At 39.5% G+C, this 23,069-nt stretch overlaps 1 protein-coding gene across 1 annotated transcript in view; it reads left to right on the forward strand.

Annotated features, from left to right (window-relative positions):
• Nucleotides 1-23,069, forward strand: part of SRGAP1 (SLIT-ROBO Rho GTPase activating protein 1) — a 263,998-nt gene that overhangs the window by 130,414 nt on the left and 110,515 nt on the right. The window contains exon 3 of the mRNA XM_028110990.2: nucleotides 3,992-4,154. Within this exon, the coding sequence (XP_027966791.1) occupies nucleotides 3,992-4,154 (163 nt within the window). The remainder of the gene's footprint in view (nucleotides 1-3,991; nucleotides 4,155-23,069) is intronic.

Here is a 23,069-nt window from a genome sequence, read left to right on the forward strand (position 1 = left end):
CAAGGACCCTGCAATCATGACCTGAGCTGAAGGCAGATGCTTCACTGACTGAGCCCCCTAGGCACCCCATAGACCTGCATTTTAAAATGATGACAAAAACTATAGATAGGACTGTGGACTAGAAGGAGCTATAGTGGAGGGAGGAAGGACCATATAGGGGGTTCTCACAGTAATGGCATGAACTAGCAATACTGCAGGGAGAAAGAAATAGACTTGTCTAGGAGATATTTAAAAGGCAACACAGTCTTTTCTGGAAATGTAGTAGACTAGGTAATCTGAAAAGTATTTCTGCTATAAAACTCTCAGAAATGCTGATAAAAATATAATAGACATCATTTTAAATGTGTAACTGAACTCATAGGAAAGTAAAGGAAATTTCCAGGGGCCAAAAAAGGAAGAGGGAACTGAAAACTCAAGTGGACATTTATACCTTCCCTTTAGTCCCATGTGGGGCAGAAGGTGAGGCCTGTGCAAGGTAGAGAGGTGGGACTGAAGACTTCCTACCACCAACCCTGTTGCACTGCACCCCAGCCTAAAATCGGGACCAGCATAACTGCTATCTCAGTGCATTGGTAAAACAGAAAACCACCTACCCCCTTGTAACAACAAGGAGGCCTGTCTGCTCAGGCTGAGCTGCAGACTGGAGGGGGTTGCAGAGAAGCCTGTCTTTGTCTTCACCATTGGCTTTACTGTTTTCTTTTATATCCTACCTAAAAAGTAGGGTGGGCAGTATCCCCAGGTTACTTTTGCAGAAGCAAATGCAGAACAATTCTAAATAGGGAATACTTTTTCATGGCTAACTTCTTGTGTTGGTCCAGCATAGAAATAAATCTTAGTGATGGTTCCCAGGGTGGACAGATGTCCAGTGTACCTGGCAGAGCCTAGAGCTGGAAAGGAGACTAGAGCCAGTACTGTATTATAATAACTGTCCCTTTTTAAAGTGATTACAAATAAGAAGACAGCCCATTCATCCATTCAGTAAGTATTTTTGAATGTCTTCTGTGCACTTGGTAATCGGTTGTGAACTGAAAACTGGTATGGGGCCATGTACCTTGGTCTGATCCCTTAGGGCTTCAGCTGCCCCCTTTTCTTTATCCCAGTTTGTTGACGTGTTTTGTCAAAAGGTAAACCGTTTGGAATTTTCTTTGACTTGGGTAAGTTTATTGAATATGGGAATGAAGGTAAGATGGATAATAAGTCTACAGAAAGGACAAATCAAGAGTAGGAAGAAAATCAAGGACAGACTTTATGAAAGAGCCAGACCTGGTTTGAATACTGGCTTTGCTGCGTGGTTTTGGTCAAGTTGCTTACCCTTTCTGAGCCTTGTTTTCCTAACTTTTAAAATGAGATTTTACGGGGCACCTGGGTGGCTCAGTCTTTCAGCGTCTGCCTTCAGCTCAGGTCGTGTTCCCAGGGTCCTGGGATCGAGCCCCGCATCGGGCTCCCTGCTCCGCGGGAAGCCTGCTTCTCCCTCTCTCACTCCCCCTGCTTGTGTTCCCTCTCTCGCTGTCTCTCTCTGTGTCAAATAAATAAATAAAATCTTTAAAAAAAATAAAAAATAAAATGAGATTTTATGACCATTAAATGAGAAACATGATGAAGTCCTTGATGTGATTGATAGCCGGCATGGGTTATGCACTCAGTGTTTCTTCTCCTCTGCACCAAACAAATGTTAAGTCTTGGGCACGGTACTCAGCTTTGGGTTGCTCATTATGTAGAAAGTCCTTAGCTTAAAGTTGACACTGACAGAAGACCAAGGCCTATATCAGCCTTCCTCGGCTCAAAGACTCTGATACTAGCTTTGGTCTCAACAGCAAATCAGCAAATCAGCATGCCTCGCTAAGCTTCACTTCTCTCACTGATAGAGGGGATACAAAGAATTTCTGCCTTAAATTTTAGTGGTAAGGATTACGTAGAGTTACTGTATGTAAAATCTTTAGACCAGCCGCTAAATAAAAATAGCTAACTTTGTAGAGCACTCGTTATGGATCTAAGGCATTATAGTAAGCATTAAAATATACATATATTAACTGAAATAATCCTCATAAGAATCTTATAAATACTGTTATTTTACCCATTCTCCAAATGAAGTTACAGAGGCAGAGAGAAGTTTAGGTAATTTGGCCAAGATCACATGGCTAGTAAGTGTAGTTCTGGAATTTGAACTTGGACAGTATAGATCCATATTCTGTGCTCTTGTGTAGTATTTCTTAGAGTAGGTGCTCAGTGGGCGCCTGGGTGGCTCAGTTGGTTGAGCGACTGCCTTCAGCTCAGGTCATGATCCCGGAGTCCTGGGATCGAGTCCCACATCAGGCTCCCGGCTCAGCGGGGAGCCTGCTTCTCCCTCTGACCCTCTCCCCTCTCATGCTGTTTCTCTCTCGCTCTCTAATAAATAAAAAAATAAAAATAAAGATTTTAGAGTAGGTGCTCAGTGCCTGATAGCTGATGCTATTATTGTTGTTGGTATTGATATCACTTATTAAGGCAATAATATGTGTTTATCCAGTGAGTGAAATAACATTTATTTAATGCTTACCATGGGGAGGGTACTCAGGATATGAAAACATAGGAAATGTCACAGTAGGAAATGTTCTGAAAGAATGTATTCTTGGGAGCGTATCCTTTCAGCATAAAGGACATACATAAAAGTCAATACAATAGGGTGATCTTTATCTCTTGGGCTGACTGGATAGAGAATGTCAGTAGAAGGGCTATTGTCTGCCATAGAACCAGTGCCCCTTGCTTGATGGCTTTGAGAAAAAAAAGGAGGTTCTCTAGGTTGGGGCTGTAATTCTAGTTTGCCAGGAGGCTAGGACCCTGGAAGAGGACTGCCCCCCCGCGCCTGTTCCTGCTTCCACTTCCGTCCTCTACTTCTTCTTTCTTCTACAGAGCATCTTGACTTGATTCCGTGTCAGATCCTGAATCTGAGGAACTTACAGGCAGAAAGAGCTGACTTAATGATTTCTTTTCTAACTTAATTAATATTCAGAGTCATAAATGATTGTGAATAGTAGGGTAACATGTCTGATACACATGGCTCCTGTGTCCCTGAGTTAGGATAAGCCTTCTGGTGCCTTTTCATCATTTTCCAGTTAGACTAAAAAACAGAAAGCATTGTACTTTTTCTTTTCTTCTTTTTTTTTTTTTTTTTGAAGCAGTAACGTCCCAGGTGGTTACTAGTTTTATTTGGAGGTTTTCTTTAAGATTTTTTACAAGTCGTCTTTTGTTGTTTATATTCACTTTTAGCTTTATTATCTAGAATAAAACAAGTAGGAGCGCCTGGCTGCATGCACCTCTTGATCTTGAGGTTGTGAGTTCAAGCCCCATGTTGGGTGTGGAGCCTACTTAAAGTAAAATGAAAGTATTAGAATAAAACAAAGTGTAGTTACAAATGTAAAACAGTTTAATGACAAGTCATAAGCCAGTAAACTTCTTGGTTCTGTTCATGAGCCTTCCGACAACGTTGTAAAGTTGTGATTCCCGGGAACACTTTTTGGGAAGCTGGAGTTTATATATCAGGGGATTAATAAATAATCCTCAAATGTATGTTCCATGGAAAGCATACCCAGCCAAATCTCTTTTCCAGCAGCAGACTGGACACTCAAAGCAGACTCTGTGTGCAGTGGCGAACCACAGTCTGTGAGAAAGTAGTCAGTAGATTTTTATGTAAATATAAATTACTTTCTTCACAATGGAGTGTTTAAAGCTGAAAGCCTGCCTGATGACTGTGTATATTAGGGTTCCATGGCCCTTGTCAGGAGTGTGGGTTTTGACTGGTATTCTTGGTCCAAGTTTTTCCTTCCAAGCTTTCCGCCATCCCGGCGTGGAAGACTGTTCTATTGGCTGTTGAGGAGCTCTGAGCAATGCCTGGAGTAGGAAGAAGAACAACAATACCCAACTGTTGTGGCTCCTTGTGGGCCTTGGTGACTTCCCTCAGCTGGTTGGGGCAGTTTTGAAATTGATGGTAATTCTGTTTTTCTTCACCTCTCAGGAAAGACCAAAACTTGTTGTCTCCAGTGAACTGCTGGTATCTGCTTCTGAACCAAGTGAGAAGAGAGAGCAAAGACCATGCAACTTTGAGTGACATCTATCTGAACAATGTGATTATGCGGTTCATGCAGATAAGTGAGGATTCGACCAGGATGTTTAAAAAGGTACTTTCCATTTCAATCCTGCTGCTGCTGCTGTGTGCTTTCCCATAACCCCCCTTAACCATTAGCACAACTGAGAAGGGATTGGTGCCTTCGTTCCTTAATTGTACTCCACGAGTTTTAGCTAAAAGAAGGAATCTTTTAAAGACACAGAATAAAAAGTTTAACCTGCGCAGGCATACATATAGAGCTGTAAATCGCTGAATCTGCGACCTGAACAATGTGAGCAAAATTGTGAAATGAGATGTACCTGCGGATTGCCCCTCCGACCTTAGGAACACATTGCCTGCAGTTAGGAAAAATCAAACCAGAGGGGAAAAGCCTTAGATTTGGTGGTTTGGCTCACACATGATCAGACACTTGTGAAGGACAGAATAACCAGATGTGCTGCTCTCTTGGGAAAATGTTATCATGGTTTTTTTCTTTGCTCTCAACAGACTGGCAGTGGTGGTGGTAAGAGGATGACACGAAGAAAATCCCACAGGGCACAGAAAATTCAGGCTCTTAACATGCCAGGGAGCTTCGTCCTTCCCAAATCCATTTACAAAATAGGAGCTGGGCTTTTAAGCCTTCTTATCATTGTTACTACTCTCAGCCAGCTCTCAGTAATTTCATTGTTGTTGAGAACAGTCACAGAATTGGACCATATCCTGTGTGGGGAATGCAGCTACTCACCCAGTAAGACTTGCTTTCAGTGTTTGTGTTTCTAGGACAAGGGTTCTCCCCACCTCTCCTCACTCTGTGCTAGTGTTGTGTGGTACCTATTCCAATATCTATACTCTATTCTGTAAGTAAGCATTGGTTTCAGAAAGTGGGGGGAAAAAAAACCCCACCTTGTAGTTTAAGGACATATTTATGTTTCAAAGGGGCCCTTGAAAACAAAGATGTGGTGTCAAGCAGGCCAGCTGGAAAACCTCATAGCCGTGTTTGATGTGTCCACTCTAGGTTCTGTTTCTGACCCAGAAATGGCATTTAGCAAACTCCAGGTCCTCTTTTGCTCTGTGAAATAGGAAAAATAAATAAATAAATAAATGTTTCAAACAAAGGAGGAACTTGAAAAAAAATTTTTGAAGAACCTATTAAAAAAAGAACAGGTAGAGGGGCACCTGGGTGGCTCAGTCGCTAAGCGTCTGCCTTCGGCTCAGGTCATGATCCCAGGGTCTTGGGATCGAGCCCCGCATCGGGCTCCCTGCTCAGCGGGAAGCCTGCTTCTCCCTCTCCCACTCCCCCTGCTTGTGTTCCCTCTCTTGCTGTGTCTCTCTCTGTCAAATAAATAAATAAAATCTTTAAAAAAGAGAGAGAACAGGTAGAGAAAGGCCCAATGTACCTTAAAAAATAGAAATTTGAAAAATAGTTTATGGAGCCATGAAAGTTATTTTCTCAGATGTCAGCCCTTTTAGCCAAAGCCTCATTTAGTTCACTGGGGCTTTTTGAGCATCTTCTATGAGCAGGAGATGGTGTTAGGTCTTGGAAAGGCTACATAGAGGACAAAAACCAGTCCTCGTGCTCAAGAAAGTCACATTCTATCCAAATTTGGATGACACTGTGTGCTGCTTCTAGTCATGGGAAGGCTGCCATCCGTTCAGCCAGGGCGTCTCAGCCAACACTGCAGTCGAATTCATTTATTTATCTATTCAACAGAACATCTTCAAAATGCCTGAGGAAGCAGAGTTAAAAGACACGTCCCTGCTTGCATGGAACTCATTATGGTAATTAACAGTTACCAGGCTAAGGGAAACACAACCCCCTGTGGGAGCTCAAAGCTGAAGGATCTACTATCTTCCTGGGGGGTCAGGAAATTCTTCACAGAAGAGGGAGTACTTGGAGTGAGACCTGTAGGAGAAGGAAGTGGTCATCGAGCAGACAAAGACAAGTGTTCCAGGGAGAGCAGTAATACGATGTGTTCAGGAAAGAGTTTGATGTCACTGGGCCAGGGTCACATGGGAGTTGAGTGATGGGATGTGAGGGTAGGAAGGATGATTGTTACAGAAAGGGGCTTTGTATGTCTTGCTAAGATGTAAGGATGTGTATTTTGTAAATCAAAGTCCAGGGCTTGATAAAGTTGGTAGAAACCTGGGGCTGAGTCAAAGAGATTTGAATTTGAATGCCAGCTCTTCTGCTTACTTGCTTTGCGATCCTGGGAAACATTCAAGAGCTTCAAGAGAGTGCTGTCCACTCTTGAAGGGAGTGGGTAAGGCAGAATGGGGCAGAGGGGGAGAAGCTGAACCTCAGGCAGCTCTGGAGCTAGGATGGTCCTTTGGAGTTGTGTCATATCCAGACAAGGAGGCCTTGCCTTTGTTTTGCAGCCATTGGATTTGAGCTACCCTTGGGGAGGGGCTAAGTAATCTTAGGGTGAAGCAGCTCCTTTTGGTGGAGGGTGGTTCCCAAGGGTAAATCTCTAAGAGGGATCAGCTGTGAGTTTCAGCAGGCAGCAGCCAGTTTCCCAATTGTTGGGGGAATAAGTTCTTGGCTCTTGAAGAAAGAGTCTTGGGGAATGTACAGTAAACACGCAAGTGTGTACGCACACACACACACACACACCACACACACACACCATGCCTGCTTGTTTGCTACGTAGAAGTTCTCTTCCTTCCAGATTTTCTGGGACTCAAAAGAATTATAATTCTTGGAATGCTGTTTATAGGGGACTCCTGGTTGCTTTGGCATTTAGTGGGGTGAACAGTCTTCTAATCATTGCTGACCAGCTGGAGAGTTAACAGTCATTACAATTACAGGTGTCAAATACTACCTTTCTCAAGCAAACCCAGCACACTACACACCCCGCTTTTCCATATATTATTGCTGGAAAAAGAAAGTACAAGAGGCAGAGGGCAAAAGGGAGAGATTTGAGCTTATTAAGAAGCCAGATCAGCCCACTAGGACACATTTGTCATCTAAAAGAACAGGAAGCTAAATCCATATCTATTGAGTCAGGAGAACTCTAGGTCCCTTTAGATTAAAAAGCAAGACTAGTCTTTTCTGCCCTTTTTTTTTTTTTGCCTTTTTTGATGACCAAACCTTTCTCTTCAGTCCAGCTCTTCTTCCATTATGATGGTTCCAGAAGCATATTTTAAAGGAAAGAAATGATCAGAGCTAGTCTGAAGTGACCTTTAGAACTATTTTGGAGTCTTTAGCACAATGCTTGTCTTTCTTGGGTGAGGATTTTGAGACTTCCTCATTTTTTAAAAATATCCCCATGTCTGTGTGGAGATCCAGATAGACGCTGGGTGCGTGACAGGTTCAGCCTCTTACATAGCTGTATTGTATTCAGTCTAGCCAGCAGTAGAAAATCCTTTTACCCAAACTGTTCTGTCAAAGAGTCTGGAGCAGGTAATTCTAGGAATGTTTTTGTGCCCAAATGGACATAATAGTCAGGAAGACACTTATAAAAATATTTAATACCATGCATATGTGTAGGGAATAGCTTTAAAACTTAAAATTTTTTTAAAGATTTTTTTTTTACTTATTTGAGAGAGAGAGAATGAGAGAGAGAGAGAGAGCATGAGAAGGGGGAGGGTCAGAGGGAGAGCCTGATGCAAGACTCAGTCCTAGGACTCCAGGATCATGACCTGAGCTGAAGACAGTCGCTTAACCAACTGAGCCACCCAGGCGCCCTAAAACTTAAATTTTAATCACATCAGAACTAGTTATAGTTTTCAGCAGGTATAAATGGTGAAAAGTGTTTTAAAAAACAACAATACCCAATTATTCATATATTGATTATTTCAGATTTAGGCCTTTCGAACTGTAAATGAATCCTGTTGGTCAGAATAACATAGTGGTTCATCTTTTCGGCTCTGAAATCAGATATTTTGGGTTATGAATCTTGGCTTTGTCACTCTTAGTATCTATGTGGACTTGGGAGTATTTGTAAACCTTTTAGGCCTTAGTTTCTGCATCTGTAAAGTAGATATAGTAACCTATTTCAGATAATTGTATAGAGGGGAGGATTCATGAGTCATCCATGAAAAGCCACTTAGCCCAGTGTCTGGACTTAAGAAGTCCTAGGTAATTTTTAGCTATTATCTTTCTGTTGTCTGTATTCTAAACCCTTATTCTGTACCATTATACTAAATGTTTCCTCAAGCCATTATACTAAATGTGTTCTCATTCTAAGGAGAATATATGGCGCATCTGTGATGAACACATCCAAATCATTACACATCGTTGGTATATCACTTAGGAAGTTCCAAACCATATTTGTAAGCACACTCTGGGAAATGTCCTCCCAATGTCCTTGCTTGTAGCCAAATTAAAATTTTGGTTCTCACATTTCATCAGTGAGTGGGAAATCGGAGAATAACCCAGTGAATACCTGTGTTAGTCAACACCCCCCCACCTCCACCCCAGGCCTCTGAAGCCCCCCACAGCTATTTCACATGGAGAATCTTAACTTTGAGGAGGCTTCACTGATTTCTTCATTCATTCAACAGTAAGAGTTATTCAATTCCAGACCCTCTGTTTGATATGGACAGGGCAGGATTCTGCTTTTACTCTCTTAACTTCTGCTTGCCCTTTTTAGGAGAAGGTCGGGAATTGGAGCCTCCTTGTACACATGGGTTTGTTTCATTATCAGCCCTTGTTTCTCTCCCAAAGAACAAGAGGTGGCGAGGTGTTTCTTGCCCTCTTCTCCAGCCCTCCCTCCCAAAGTGATGAGATTTTGCTGCCTTCTTTCCATTACTCATGCTGAAAGAGAGTGTCCTGCATCTGGTTTGGTGCTGCAGCCAGAAAATGTGCAGATCATATGCTACACATAAAAATCTAATTAATGTCAGCAGTCATAATTGCAGGAAAGGACACAGCCAGCTTGCAGTAATCACTTTATTTAAGCACCTTATCACATGATCTTATTTCCCAATTTTAAGAATGTTGATAGAAGTGTATAGTTTAGAGGGATCACGGTAAAATGGTAGCAGTTGAATATGCTAAGTTATCTTTGTGTGTTTTAAATTATCTTCAACTCTATCATTTCCCCATGGATTGTTTTCACGGTATTCATGTTTTTGTCCTTCCTTGGTTTGCATAAATATGTGTACAAGTATAAGTTTATTTCTTCACCAATCATAATGACATCTGTACATTCCCTCTTACTGAATTTTAACTGTGCACCAAGCACTGTGCTCTGCATTTTTCACACATTTGTTCATGTGTGCTGCCCGTGAACAGGTATTATAATTCACATTTCAGGGAGGAGGAAATAAAAGACTCAAAGATATAAATTGTAGAGCCAGGCTAGTGGGTATGTATTTTGTCTTTGCCCATACGTCTTAGTTCATAGTTACTGTGACTCTGTTGTATTTTTCCATGGTAACTGGAGATGTTATTCAATGCGTAGGTAAGACACTTCTTAGAATTGGGGCACTATGGTCTTGGCCCTATTCTTTTCTTATGAAAATCTGAAGAATGGCAGTTTTGGGTGAGGCAGCAGAATCTGCCCATCATCCAGTTATAGGCAGGGATTCAAAGCAGCAGAGACTGGTCCCAGACCACTGAGAATTACTCCACTTTGCTATAAATGCTGTAGGTTATCAGACGCACAGGAATTAAATTAACTTCTTGGGTATCATTGATTGTGTGGCCCAATCTGAAGGAAGGAGACATTACTAGTAAAATTTGGAAATTTGTAGTCATTTTCTATTTTGATCAAGGCCAGTCATATTCTACTTCAATACCCCAGTATGAAAAGAAAGAAAACAAAAACATTTCCTAGGGAAAAAATGTTGCATTGTCAATTAGACCATTGAAAACATTCAGAGACTTTAATATAAGTCAATAAAAGATACCAGTCTGCAACAGATCTCTAACACTCTAACCTTTTTTAAAGAAAAGTTCCATAAGTTTTAAAAAATCTGAAAACTACCAATCTGTATATGAAAGAATCTCTTTTTGAATATAAAAATATATAGTCATTGTAGAAATTTAGAAAACATTAAAAAATGGAAATAATTCTCCATATTAACACTACCTGTGGTTGATATTTTGGGCTATATCTTTTCAGTATTTGTATGTATAAACATATTTGTGTAGTATACAAACATACATGTATTTTACAAAATTTGAGATTTTGTTGCAGGTAGCTCGGGAACTTGCCCTTTTCATGTAAAATTTGTTAGTATTTCCCATGTCTGGAAATAAGCCTTTAAAACAGGATACTTCATGCCCACATAGTGTTTCACTATCTGCATGTTCTTTTCCTATTGTTGGACACTTCAAGCTTTCACACATCTGTAGTGTTTTTTCTTTTCTTATTTATTTATTTATTTATTCATTCATTCATTCATTCATTCATTTGACAGAGAGCTATAGCGAGAGAGGGAACACAAGCAGGGGGAGTGGGAGAGGGAGAAGCAGGCTTCCTGCAAAGCCGGGAGCCCAATGCGGGACTCGATCCCAGGACCCTGGGAACATGACCTGAGCAGAAGGCAGACGCTTAACGACTGAGCCCTCCAGGCGCCCCTATAGTGTTTTTTCTTATGCTGTATTCCTTGAAGTAGAATTGTTAGGTCAAAGAGTGGTATTAGAATGTCATGCTTTGGATGAATTTTTATCTTTTGCCTTTTTGGAGTAAAGATGGTCATAGCTGTGATTTACCAATGAGTAATCCATTTCCTGAAAAATAAATTTCCTATTTTATTAGCAGAGAGCTACCACATGTAATTTCGGATGCTAATGCAATAGTAATAAATAATATAACAAGAGGAACTTTTTTCAGAGCATTTCAGTGCGGTGTAGCAGAAGAATTAAATGGAATGCTGGTGGCATCAGGGGACAGTTTAATTATTGATGGGACCTGGATAAATAAGTGTGAATAGTTCAAGCAAACACTACTATCTGGTTCTCTTGAGTTTTATTGACTATGGCCAGCTCATTTTTCTGGAAGTAAGTCAAAACTAAACTCTAATGTCTTACAGTGATGAAATTTTCTGAAATACTGTAGAAGATGTTTTAAATTTGTATTTATAAGTCGCTTATCAGTGTGGGTAGCACAAGTACTTAAAAATTAACAGTTGTCAGTGCTACTGTTCTTCCATTGATGTTGTTGCCTTTATTAGTGACAAAAGGACACGTGTGATTGACCTGGCTATAAATTTAGCAGGTGAGTTACTAGATAATAGCCTTCACCATCAGTTCAGAAGCTTTATTAAAGATTTTTAAAGAGGACACTAAACAGGTGATATATGTATGTCTCCTTGGAAAGTGATAGAATTGAAAACCTGACGTGAGCAAACTTGGACATTTTGTCATGCAGCATGGTACGGTGGTCCTGACACTCTCCTGTTAGTGGTTGAGCCCATAATTATATTGAGAACAGTTGTTGAAAAGCCCTTGAGACTTATTTGTGGTTTAAAAAAAAAAAAAACTGGGGGCACCTGGGTGGCTCAGTCGGTTAAGCGGCTGCCTTTGGCTCGGGTCATGATCCTTGGGTCCTGGGATCGAGCACCGTGTCTGGCTCCCTGCTCAATGGAGAGCCTGCTTCTCCCTCTCTCTCTGCCTGCTGCTCTGCCTACTTGTGCTTTCTCTCTCTGTCAAATAAATAAATAAAGTCTTTAAAAAATAATAATAAATTAACAAAAACCTGGAAGTTGTATAGACCAAAATTATTTTAAATGAATATTTCTAAGTTACCTTTTTTCCTTCTGTTTGCTTATCTGTGATTTCTGATTTTTGTACAATGAACATATTTTATAAGACACACAAGAAAAGAATTATTTATTGTAAACTAAAACCCTTAAAGAAACTTTGCCCAGAGTACGAGTCAGTGTTTGCTGTAAAAAAAAAAAAAAAAAGTGGGTTACTATAAACAGTAACTAATTCCACTCCAAATGCTGTTTGTTAATGAAGAGTTGGCCTTTTCTCCAGGTACACTTGAAAACTGTGCTTTGAACATACAGAATTCAGATGATTAAAATGAAGAGACATGGTATCAGGGAACTTCTGAGCAAGATGGCAGGTTGCACATGAACCCCCAACTGTCTTACCTCCCAAATCACCTTGAAATGACTTATCAAATACATAAATAGGAAGAATTGGAACAATCCTTTTAACTTCAAGCCGATCTCATTACTCCTTTCCTCACTCTCTTGGCTCCCACCTTACTCTGAGTGAGAGTCTGCACCCCCACCTCCCTTCTTTCACTATAATTTTCTCTAAAGCACTTATCTCTTTTTGACATATTGTATATTTACTTAATATTTATTCACTTCATTTCCCCTCAATTTAAGTGTAAGTTCCTGAGGGAAGTGTCCTTGTATCATTCACTGAAACACTGACTAGCAAATAATAGATGCTCAGTTACTATTTATTGAATGAATAAATAATGAATATTTACATTTATATTAGAAACCAGAGATGAGTGTCACCTACATAACAGAAATTTCAAGGCATTTCAACAATATCCAGTATTGACGGCTAGATTTAAGCAACACTATTATGTGCAGTCTACTTCCCAAGAACAAGAAATCAGAGGAAAATCACATGGGAAGTTTGTGGCAGAGTGGAAGAACTAAAGTACAAGTTTTCTGGTCAGAGGACTCAAAAGGGGTGTCCCAAGGAACCAGAAAGTACCAGGGAGATTACAGAGATGGTGAAGATTAAAAAAACAATCCCATGAAGTCTTTTTTTTTTTTTTTTTAAGATTTTATTTTTTAGCAATCTCTACACCTAGTGTGAGGCTCTAACTCACAACCCCGAGATCAAGAGTCACACACTCCACCAACTGAGCCAGCCAGGTATTCCCCATAAAGTTCTTTATGAACTCCTCAGCTTACCCCTAAGCTGGATATGCTTAGGTCTGATTTTAAGCAGTATACCTACCATAGATTTTGAGAGCTGAGCCAAGGGATAGACCGCTGCCTGGATTCCAGAATGAACACTGGATGTGCATGTACAGGACAGATACAAATAGTGTATGTTGAAAACAGAACCTACATTGAAACTACAACCTATGGAAGGCTGGTCAGAATTTGCATCCTGAATCCAACCAGGTTGATTTCTTGATAAAACAAGAATATCAACATTTTCCATATGGTTTAAATAAGACTCCACATCTCATAACATAGTATTCAGAATATCCAGAATACAATCCAAAATTACTCAGCATGTAAAGAACCAGGAATACTTCAGTTCACATGGGAAAAGATAATCAACAGATGATTCTGAATTGATGCAAATATTGGAATTATCTACCAAAGACTTTTAAAAAAATTACGATAAAAATGTTCCACGAAGTAAGGACAAACATTCTTGAAGTGAAGGGAAAGACAGAAAGTAACCAAAATTTTAAAAACTCACTAAATGGGTTCAATAGCAGAACGGAGGTAACAGAGGGAAGAGTCAGATTAATTTCTGTTAATCTTGAAGACAGATTCATAGAAGTTGTCCAATCTGAACAACAGGGAAAAAATTTGAAAAAATGAGCAGTGCTTCATGGACCTTTGGGACAATACCAAAAGTCTGACATTTGTATCAGCAGACTGCAGAGTCCCTGAAGGAGAGGAAAAAAGAGTTTATGCAGAAAAAATATTTGAAAAAATAATTGCAAGGAAACTTTCCAAATATGGCAAAGAACCTACACATTTAAGAAGCTCAGCAAAATGCAAGCTTTTCATCAGAAGAATTAATCTTTAAAAGTCAGTACTCAGATACATCATAATCAAACTGAAAACTAAAGAAAAAAAGTATTGGAAGCAGCCAGAGAAAAAATGAGACCTTACTTATGGGAGAACAAGAATCAAATGACCAGATTTCCCTACACACTAAATGCCAATAGCACCTTACCATTTGTGACAACCAAAAATGTTTTCAGATAATACCAGATGTCCCTGGGCAGGAGGAATTGGCCCAAGTTGAGAACAGTTGATTCTTACTGAGTCCTCCATTCTCCCAAGCACATTTTTTTTTTTCAAGAAATGTTCCAGTTTGATTTTTCAGTTACAGGGTTTACAACTCTAGATTAAATTAACAAACATGGAGTAGGTCAAAAGGTACCCAGCCTCTCACCTCCCATAAAGAGGGGTAAAAAAATAGCATTCAGGGCGCCTGGGTGGCTCAGTTGGTTAAGCGACTGCCTTCGGCTCAGGTCATGATCCCGGAGTCCTGGGATCAAGTCCCACATCGGGCTCTCCCTTCTCTGTGGGGAGCTTGCTTCTCCCTCTGCCTCTGCCTGCCATTCCCCCTGTTTGTGCTCACTCTTTCTCTCTCTCTCTCTCTGTCAAATAAATAAATAAAATCTTTAAAAAAAATAGCATTCAGAAATACCATTCAGTTACTTATAAAAGAACAGCACTTAATAAAATTCATTTTCAAGGAGCCCTATGGCCCTGAATTCTTACCATTCTCCTTATCCTAGAAGGAAATTGTAGCCTTAAGTAAAGAACCGATGAGGAGAGAACATTCCTACCATATGTCGAGGTGTCTGCAGTTGAGATCAAATTCTAAAGCAACCTGAAAACAGTATTCTGGTTGCTAGCCAAGGCTTCTTACCATTTGAAGACTATGTTTAATTTCACATTGTAGGATTCTAGAAGATTTCTAGCAGCTGTAGGAAATGCCATATTGGGGGATATTGCACATAGAGTAAATATTTGAATTAAGAAACACTGGCGATACCTTGAATTATAACAACCCAAAAATATGCATTACAAACAGAACTGATTATGGCTGTCAGATTGATTTCAAAGGGAAAAAAAATTTTATTAGAGAAGCAGTTAAATAGAGACAAGCAAAAATTTTGCCAACTAAATACATTGTCAGATGAACCTAGAAAGTTATGAAAATAAAAAATTTTGATGTTGATTATGTGAACTATTTAGATTGGGGAAAACCAGTAATGTTCAATAATTGATAGTTAATAAATACATGCACCATTTTACTTTTTAAACTTTGATAGTTTTAAGTGACCAGAGACTCATAATTCGCTTAGTGCACTGGCTTGAATAAACATGCCCGTAAAAATTTCATCTCTTTAGCTCTTAAGATGGATATTGCAGGGGTCTACTAAAATAACATTTTATTATTTGGCAGGGTCTTATAATTCCACTGAACAGTTACGACAAATCCATTGTAACTTCTACTTTTCTTTCTCTTTTCATTTTTTCTGAAACTTTACTGAAATCAACTTTCTTTTTCAAAACAAAATAGACATTCTATTTTATTATTCATTCAACAAACATGTATTATCATTGTGCAACAGGCACAATGGTGGGTTCTGAGGTTACAAAAGTGAGTAAGACACAAATCCTCAGTACACCAGAGGAGAAATTAATCTAATACGGAAAGGAAGTATAGAGATAAAAATTACATTATAAATCAGTAACTGCTCTTACAGAGAAAGGACCTAAGACCACAAGAGCACAGAGGGGATTATAAGGCATACTGCCTAGGAAAATGGAGAAAGATTTCACAGACAGAGTGGCATTTGATCATCATCTTAAACTTAGGTTTTCCAGAGGAATTAGGACAAGTGCATTCTTTTATACAGAGAGAACAGCAAAGAACAAGGTCCTGTGGTTCTAATCAAGCCTAGCACATATCTAGGAAATGGTGGTAGGGGAATATGATGGTAGGTGGGGTTCTTGATGGCCCCATCTACCTAACTCTTAACAGTAGTGAGTTGTAAAGATATATTAGGCCACCTCCTTTTTGCCTCAACCTAAACCTCACATCAATTACACAGCTGGCTGGGATTAGGAACGTAGCCTATAGGTTGGAGAAGCATACACAGTGGGTTAACAGCTATCTGAGATTTAGAAAGGCATATTTGGTAGGAGTGCAAGGGGCTGGAGTGCAAGAATTTTCTTAGCTTGAGGAATTGGTAGGTTGTCATCTAAGCAACCAAGGAAACCAAGAGAGACTTCTACTCAGGGATACGACATAATCATCTTTGTTTGTTCAAAGCATTGTGAAGAGTAAATTGGAATGAGAAGAAACTGGTCTTGGGGAAAGCTATTGCATTATTAATCTGGCTGGTCATTTTTGCTGTGTCATGAATTATGGCTAGAGAGTAGTTCCATGCTTGTAATGATATTGTCTTCAAAAAGTGTGCATCTGCATAGATTGAGAATTATTTGAATGCTTCGTTTTTGTTGCTGTTGTTTTATAAATGGTCTGTCCTAGTCAGATTTTCTTAAGGCTTTTACTCTTTTATCTGATGGCTCTTTACCCTATTGGAAAAGAAAAAGAATCTAACAGTGATTCCAAGATTCCTGGGCTTATAATAACCACGCAAACATGGGTTTGGACTGCTTCCACAAAACAGGGCAATTGCAAATGACAGCAAGTCACAGGGGTGGGGGGTGTTGTTTCCTAATAATCCTTTCAAGATTTTAGCCTCCACCACTTGAAGTATAAAGAAAATGTCTTTGTACCACTAGCTGCAAGACAGTAATAATCTGGGGGGCAAGGAGAATGCTCTCTGATTTCTTTAAACTGTGTCACGTAAGGAATAAAGACACTGGGAATGTTTAGTACAAAGAAGGTACTTAAGCCTTAGCTAGGACAGAGTAGCTGTCTTCACATATTTGAAGACCTGTCATATAGAAGATAGCTTACAATTAACTAGCTCTGCAAGTCTACAGGAGTTAAGACCAGTGATAGAACAAGAGGAGAGACAAGTTCCTGAGCCTAAGGAAGACATTCTAACAGTTTTCGCAGTCTGATGTCAGCAAGGGGGAGCTCAATGGAGTTTGCTTTGTTGTAGCTTTGGAATGGACTTTACCTCCTTGCTGTAATACCTCAAACAAAATTTAAGTATTCTAGAAAGTAACTCTTGAAGTATGTTGAAGTGACCATCTGAGACGTACTGAGTTGAAAGTCAGTATGAATACACTTGTGTCAGCATTTAGAAAAATGGAGGGTGACTTCATGGGATGAAACAAGGATATGACACGGAGCTGATAATAGCATCATTATGACAGAACTTACATTTATGGAGTTCTTCGTATGTGCCAGATACTGTTGGGCACAAACAATGGCTATCTCATTTAATCCTTGTAAGAATCCTAGGAAGTATATAGTTGACTCTTGGACAGCGTGAGGGTTAGGGGTGCCAACCCCCTGCATAGTTGAAAATCTGCATATAACTTTTGAATCTCCTAAAACTTAACTACTGATAACCTACTGTTGACTCGAAGCCGTACTGATAACAAAAACAGCCAATTAACACATATTTTGTATGTTATATATATTATTTACTGTATTCTTACAATAAAATGAGCTCGAGAAAAGAAAATGTTATTAAGAAAGTCACAAAGGAGAGAAAATACACTTACAGTACTGTACTGTTTTATTGAAAAACCCCGCATGTAAGTGGACCCGTGTAGTTCAAACTTACATTGTTCAGGGGTCAACTGGATGTTTTAATATTCTCTATTTTACAGATGAGGAAACAGCTCAGAGAAATAAAAGATATTTAAATAGTCTGACCCTAGACCATATTGAAGGTTTTGGGGTTTTTTTCATCTTTCAGGTAGGCTGTCATCCCATGTACATTTGCCCACTAGCCACAAATGTTTTCTAAATTTCTCTGGTTGTATTCAAGGAGCCAAGTCTTTGATGAAAAGACACTTACCCGTGGGAATTTGTTTTTTTCCATCCTTTACTTAAATACATGGTTAGTTCTATAGACCACTTGTAGTTCTGAGATGGTACTATTAGTTTTAAGCTAAATATAGATCTGTAAAGGAAGATTCTGATTTAGGTTAAATTCTTTCTTTTTTTTTAAGATTTTATTTATTTGAGAGAGAGAGTATGAGGGGGAGGGGGAGGGGCAGAGAGAGAGGGAGCCCCAGTTGTAGGGCTCTGTCCCAGGACCCTAAGACCACAACTCAAAAGGCAGACGCCTAACCAGCTGAGCCACTCAGGTGCCCCTAGGTTAAATTCTTGAAGATTGATTAGTTTATTAAATTTTGAGTTTGGTTCAAGATTTGTATGTAGAGATTTTACTTGGTTTAGATTGTTTGAATAAGCATAAATCAGACTGAATTGAAATGGTTGTGTTTATCTGACTCTAAGGCTCCTTTTCTAACCTTGACACATAGAAGATACTCATAGGAACTGGTAGAATGAGTACATGAATGAATGAACTTTTATTAATATCTCAAAGAATCTCTGCCTTTTGCTTACTAATTCAATGGATAACTTATAAATGAACAAATCTACTTAATTGATGTATTTCTGTAAACAGTCCCTGGATTTTTCTTACCGCAGTGCTGTTAAGACGGAGATCTTACACAATGTGGCTCCCTACACAATGTGGTCTAGTTTGCTTCACCACAGACTCCTAACCCCAGCCAGTTGTGCCATTGATAGAAGCTTTTGGTCACATGGAGAAGCAGTGTGGCTTAGGATCCCTGCCCATGACATCTACCACAGGAGAGAAAGACAGTTGGCTTTGGTAATAAATTTGTAGACTCAGGTTCATATACTATAGAAAATATATTATTATATCCTTTCCATGCTAATAAATATATTCTTACTATGCTAATATAAAGAAATGTTAATAAAGTTGAGTTGATAAATTTTTGTAAAGTGCATGCATATTGAAAAAACGCTCTGGAAATACACATTTCTTCTGTTTTTAGTTAATTATATTACAGTCTGAACCAGAATTTCATCACACATTCTGTTTTTAATTGGGTGGGTTTGTTTATATCAGCTACTGAGAATTTATGCCTAAGTGATTATTCATTTAGTGACACTAAAAAGATATTTCGAATTTATCACCATTTTGAGTAGAAAAATAACCCTAGCCTGAAAAATTGTATTTCTTGGAGAGTTGGGGGAATGCAAGCTGAAGATGAAAATAGTTGTCTCATCTCCTTTATTCCCGGTGGGATTTTAAATGTGCATCTTGAGCTACTTAGTCTGTCTGTTCTGGTGCTGTGTTTACCTGGGAGGTTATGAGTGATGTTGGTATATACGTGCCTTTGCACCCTTCAGATTGCTGGCTTTCAGGCTAAACTTTCACAAGCAGCAGCAGACCTTTTTCACCTGGGTGCCAAATGCCACATTTGCTTTAGCAATTTATTAGTAAATATTCTAGGAGATGTCCCAGATACATCCTTGAAGATTAAGTTTTGTCTTGTTTCAAAACGAAGTTCTGTCTCCCATGCATCTATGATTCTGATTTTCCCACATTTTCTCATGGCATGGAGTTTTGTCTAAGAGAATACTGAATGGTTTTCTCCTCAGGAATGAGGTAGATTGTGAAGCTAATTCCACACACTGATACTTAGTTGTGCATTGTAATAAACACAAAACCATGTCCCTTGATGGATAGAAGGGAAATGTATAGAAACACTATTAAATGTTATCCAGAAGCTTGATTCTGGCTATTAAGACCATCCCAACTTTCTCCATTAGGCATTTTGGAGGATGCTGTTGCTTCTGTCTTCCACGTTTATGTGATTTAAAAGAATCTATTATTGTAAAGACACATGAACAGGAGCCTTGGAAACTTAAAAGCACACACACTGTGGAAGGATGGACTGACCCTTTTAACCAAAATTTACATCCAGAACTCACTGAGCGTGAGACACTAAAGTCATTTAAAATCTTCTCATTAAATATTTAATCTGGTTTTCCTCTTTCTCTCTTATTCTCACTCTGACTCAGCATAAGGTCAGGATTCTGGTCATCACAATGGATTTACTTTAAAAATACCTCTGTGAGAAGCGAGAAGCCCTCTGAATTGGTCATTTAATCCAACCACAAAAATCACTTGATTGATTGCTCAGTGTACTCACATGTGGTTGTATTAATTATGCTCTTTCTTCTGCCTTTCTCTCTCTTATTTCTGGGAGTTTCCAGGGAGCAAGTCTGCAGGCCTCCAGAATTAAAGATCCTGGCCAGGGCCCACACAGTGTAGTGCTTATTACGGTGCTCCGTATATAAAGTTGTTGGGGCATGTCTGGCTCTTCCGTGAGATTTTAAACTGTGGAGGGCAGACGCCATGCTTTATTTACTCAGGTCTGGGTCCATTCATTCAACAAATGTGTATCTAGAATCTATAGTATGCCAGCTACCCAAGCAGGCCCGGGACATAGTGCCTGCTCTCAAAGAAACTCTCTGTTTATGAGGAGAGAAAGAAATGTGGTAAGTGTAATATTAGTGGGTAGCATCAGCTTAACACTCACTGTATGCCACGTTTTGTGTTGAGTATCAATAAGGACCATCCCAATAAAACTCTGACATAGAAACTACTGGTGTCTCCATTTTGCCATTGGAAAAAACTGAGGTCTCACAAAATTATTTAACTTAGGCACAGACTATAACAGGGTTGATAATAGGCAGTTCGATTTTAGAGTATGAACTCTTAACCACTAAATTATACAGCCTAAGAGTGGTGAAAAATGAATATCTTATAAAATCATAGAGAAGGGGGCACCTAGGTGGCTGTCTGTTAAGCATCTGCCTTCGGCTCAGGTCATGATCTCAGGGTCCTGCTCAGCAGGAAGCCTTCCTCTCCCTCCCCACCCCTGCTCATGCTTGCACTCTCTCTCTCTGAAATAAATAAATAAAATCATTTTTAAAAAATCACAGCGAAGGGAAGATGTCATTTCTTTCTTTGGGAGACAAGGTGACATTAAAAGGTTTTTCAGAGTAGCAGAGAGGATTGTAGCAGGTAAGAAACCGGAGGAGAGTCCTGGCAGAGGGGGCCAGCTTGGGGAAAATACGGTGATGTAAAAGCAGGACAGGTGAGGTGGCATTTTATGACCAGACTGAAAGGTATCATTTGAGATTTGTGGAAGGTGAAGTAGGCTAGGTAGGCAGGGGAGGTTATGGGTGATTTAAGAATTTTGAACTCTATCCTGAAAAAATAGAGCAAGCCTTTGGAGGACTTTAATCAGAGAAAGGACATAATTAGATCTTTTTTTTTTTTTTTTTTAATTCTAATGGCATGCAGAAGAATGGATCAGCCAGAATAGATAGGATTGATGACTCCTTCTTCAGGGAGAAGTGAATCGTGGATGAACCCGATTCTGACTTGCGTGACACTGTTGTTCTGGAAGCAATAAAAATTCATTAGAACGCTTTTAGAAAATGATCTTCTGATATGTATCAGGGGTCTTAGAAATGTCAATACTTCCATCCTGCTAATCTCATGTCTGGGAATTGAGCTTAAGGATACAACATAAAATGCAAGATATGCCCTCAGACCAGCATTTATGATAATAGTTCACAGTGCTTAAGGCAGATTGGTAAAATTGAATGAGTAAATAAATGATGAATGGTGAATGGAAAATAGTAATGGAAATTTCGGTAACTATAATAGAAGAATGGTTAATATACATTCACTGGGTAGTTACTATGAATCCAGTAACGATGGTTCTGAAAATTACGTAAGTAGATGGGGAAATGTATTGTAACTGAAAAAAAAAAAAAAAGCAGAGTAGAAAAAGATACTCCATGGGGCGCCTGGGTGGCTCAGTTGCTAAGCGTCTGCTTTCGGCTCAGGTCATGGTCCCAGGGTCCTGGGATCGGCCCCCCGCATCCCTGCTCAGCAGGAAGACTGCCTCTGCCTCTACTCTGCCACTCCCCCTGCTTGTGTTCTCTCTCTTGCTGTGTCTCTATCAAATAAATAAATATAAAATCTTAAAAAAAAGAAAAAAAGGAAAAAGACACTCCATTATTATGGAACGATTATAATGCAGACCTATGTTTATTTATTTATTTTTAAAGATTTTATTTATGTATCTGACAGAGAGAGACACAGCACGAGAGGGAACACAAGCAGGGGCAGCGGGAGAGGGAGAAGCAGGCTTCCCTCCCTTCCCTAAACAGACCTATGTTTAGATGAAAAACTTGAAGGAAATACATCGAACTGTAATAGTAGCGGGTGTGTCCCTCTGTTCTCTATTTTTCCAGTGTTCTTCAGTGTACTTAATTCATTTTTATAATGCAGAAATGTATAACACTTTGGGACTCTTAAATTTAAACTTATGTCTGAGGTGTCTGAAACATCAAAGTGACAATAAATAATAAACAATTAGAAATAGGCTTGGTATTCAAGTCTCGATTTACACATTGGAGACAATAAATGACAACTGAATTGAAGCTCTAACCATTTTCCTTCTCTTGGGTCAGAATCACAGAGTCTTATTGTAATGTGTTAGAAGTTTTACCATCACTGGAACTTATATAGACTCACATTAATGGGGGCAGAAACCCAATTCTTCCCGTTTCCAACTCCATACCCGAAGCGGCTGAGGAGGGGCTCTCCTGCCCTTTGCAAAAGTAGTTTTAATCTACCAATCTCCAATAACATAGAAAATACCTGATTTCAAGCATATGTTATTTCATAGTTATTCTTTTCTCTTGTAAGGGGACACTGATTGCTTTTCTTAATACCAAGGTATCATTTTTCTTACTTAGAAGTTCTTGTTCAAGGATCAAGGGTCTGCTTCACTGTTTTCAAATTTTAATGAAATAGAACGCAGAGGCATATTTCACCTACTGAATTTTGATGGGCTTTGATAATCCAGATATTTTCTTTTTTTTTTTTTAAGATTTTATTTATTTATTTGACAGAGAGAGACACAATGAGAGAGGGAACACAAGCAGGGGGAGCGGGAGAGGGAGAAGCAGGCTTCCCGCGGAGCAGGGAGCCCGATCAGCAGAGCTCGATCCCAGGACCCTGGGACCATGACCTGGGCCGAAGGCAGACGCTTAACGACTGAGCCACCCAGGTGCCCCAGATAATCCAGATATTTTCTGACTGGAGGGTTTCCGTTCATTTGTCTAATATTGCCAGCGTACTCCCTGTGTGCCACAGCAGGCATGTTTTGGTTTAAGATCATTTCTTTTGGGGTCCAGAGTAGCATTTTGAAGAAAGGAATGTTTTTCACCATTCGTGTAGTTTGGAGACATGTGTAAAGTTGAGGTGGGGCTAACATGAGGTAATCCTTTCACTGTTTCCAT

The sequence above is a fragment of the Eumetopias jubatus genome, unplaced genomic scaffold (assembly GCF_037043125.1).
Source record: "Eumetopias jubatus isolate StellerSeaLion01/CBP00866 unplaced genomic scaffold, mEumJub1_p1.0 scaffold_8, whole genome shotgun sequence".
Classification (NCBI taxonomy): Eukaryota; Metazoa; Chordata; class Mammalia; order Carnivora; family Otariidae; genus Eumetopias; species Eumetopias jubatus.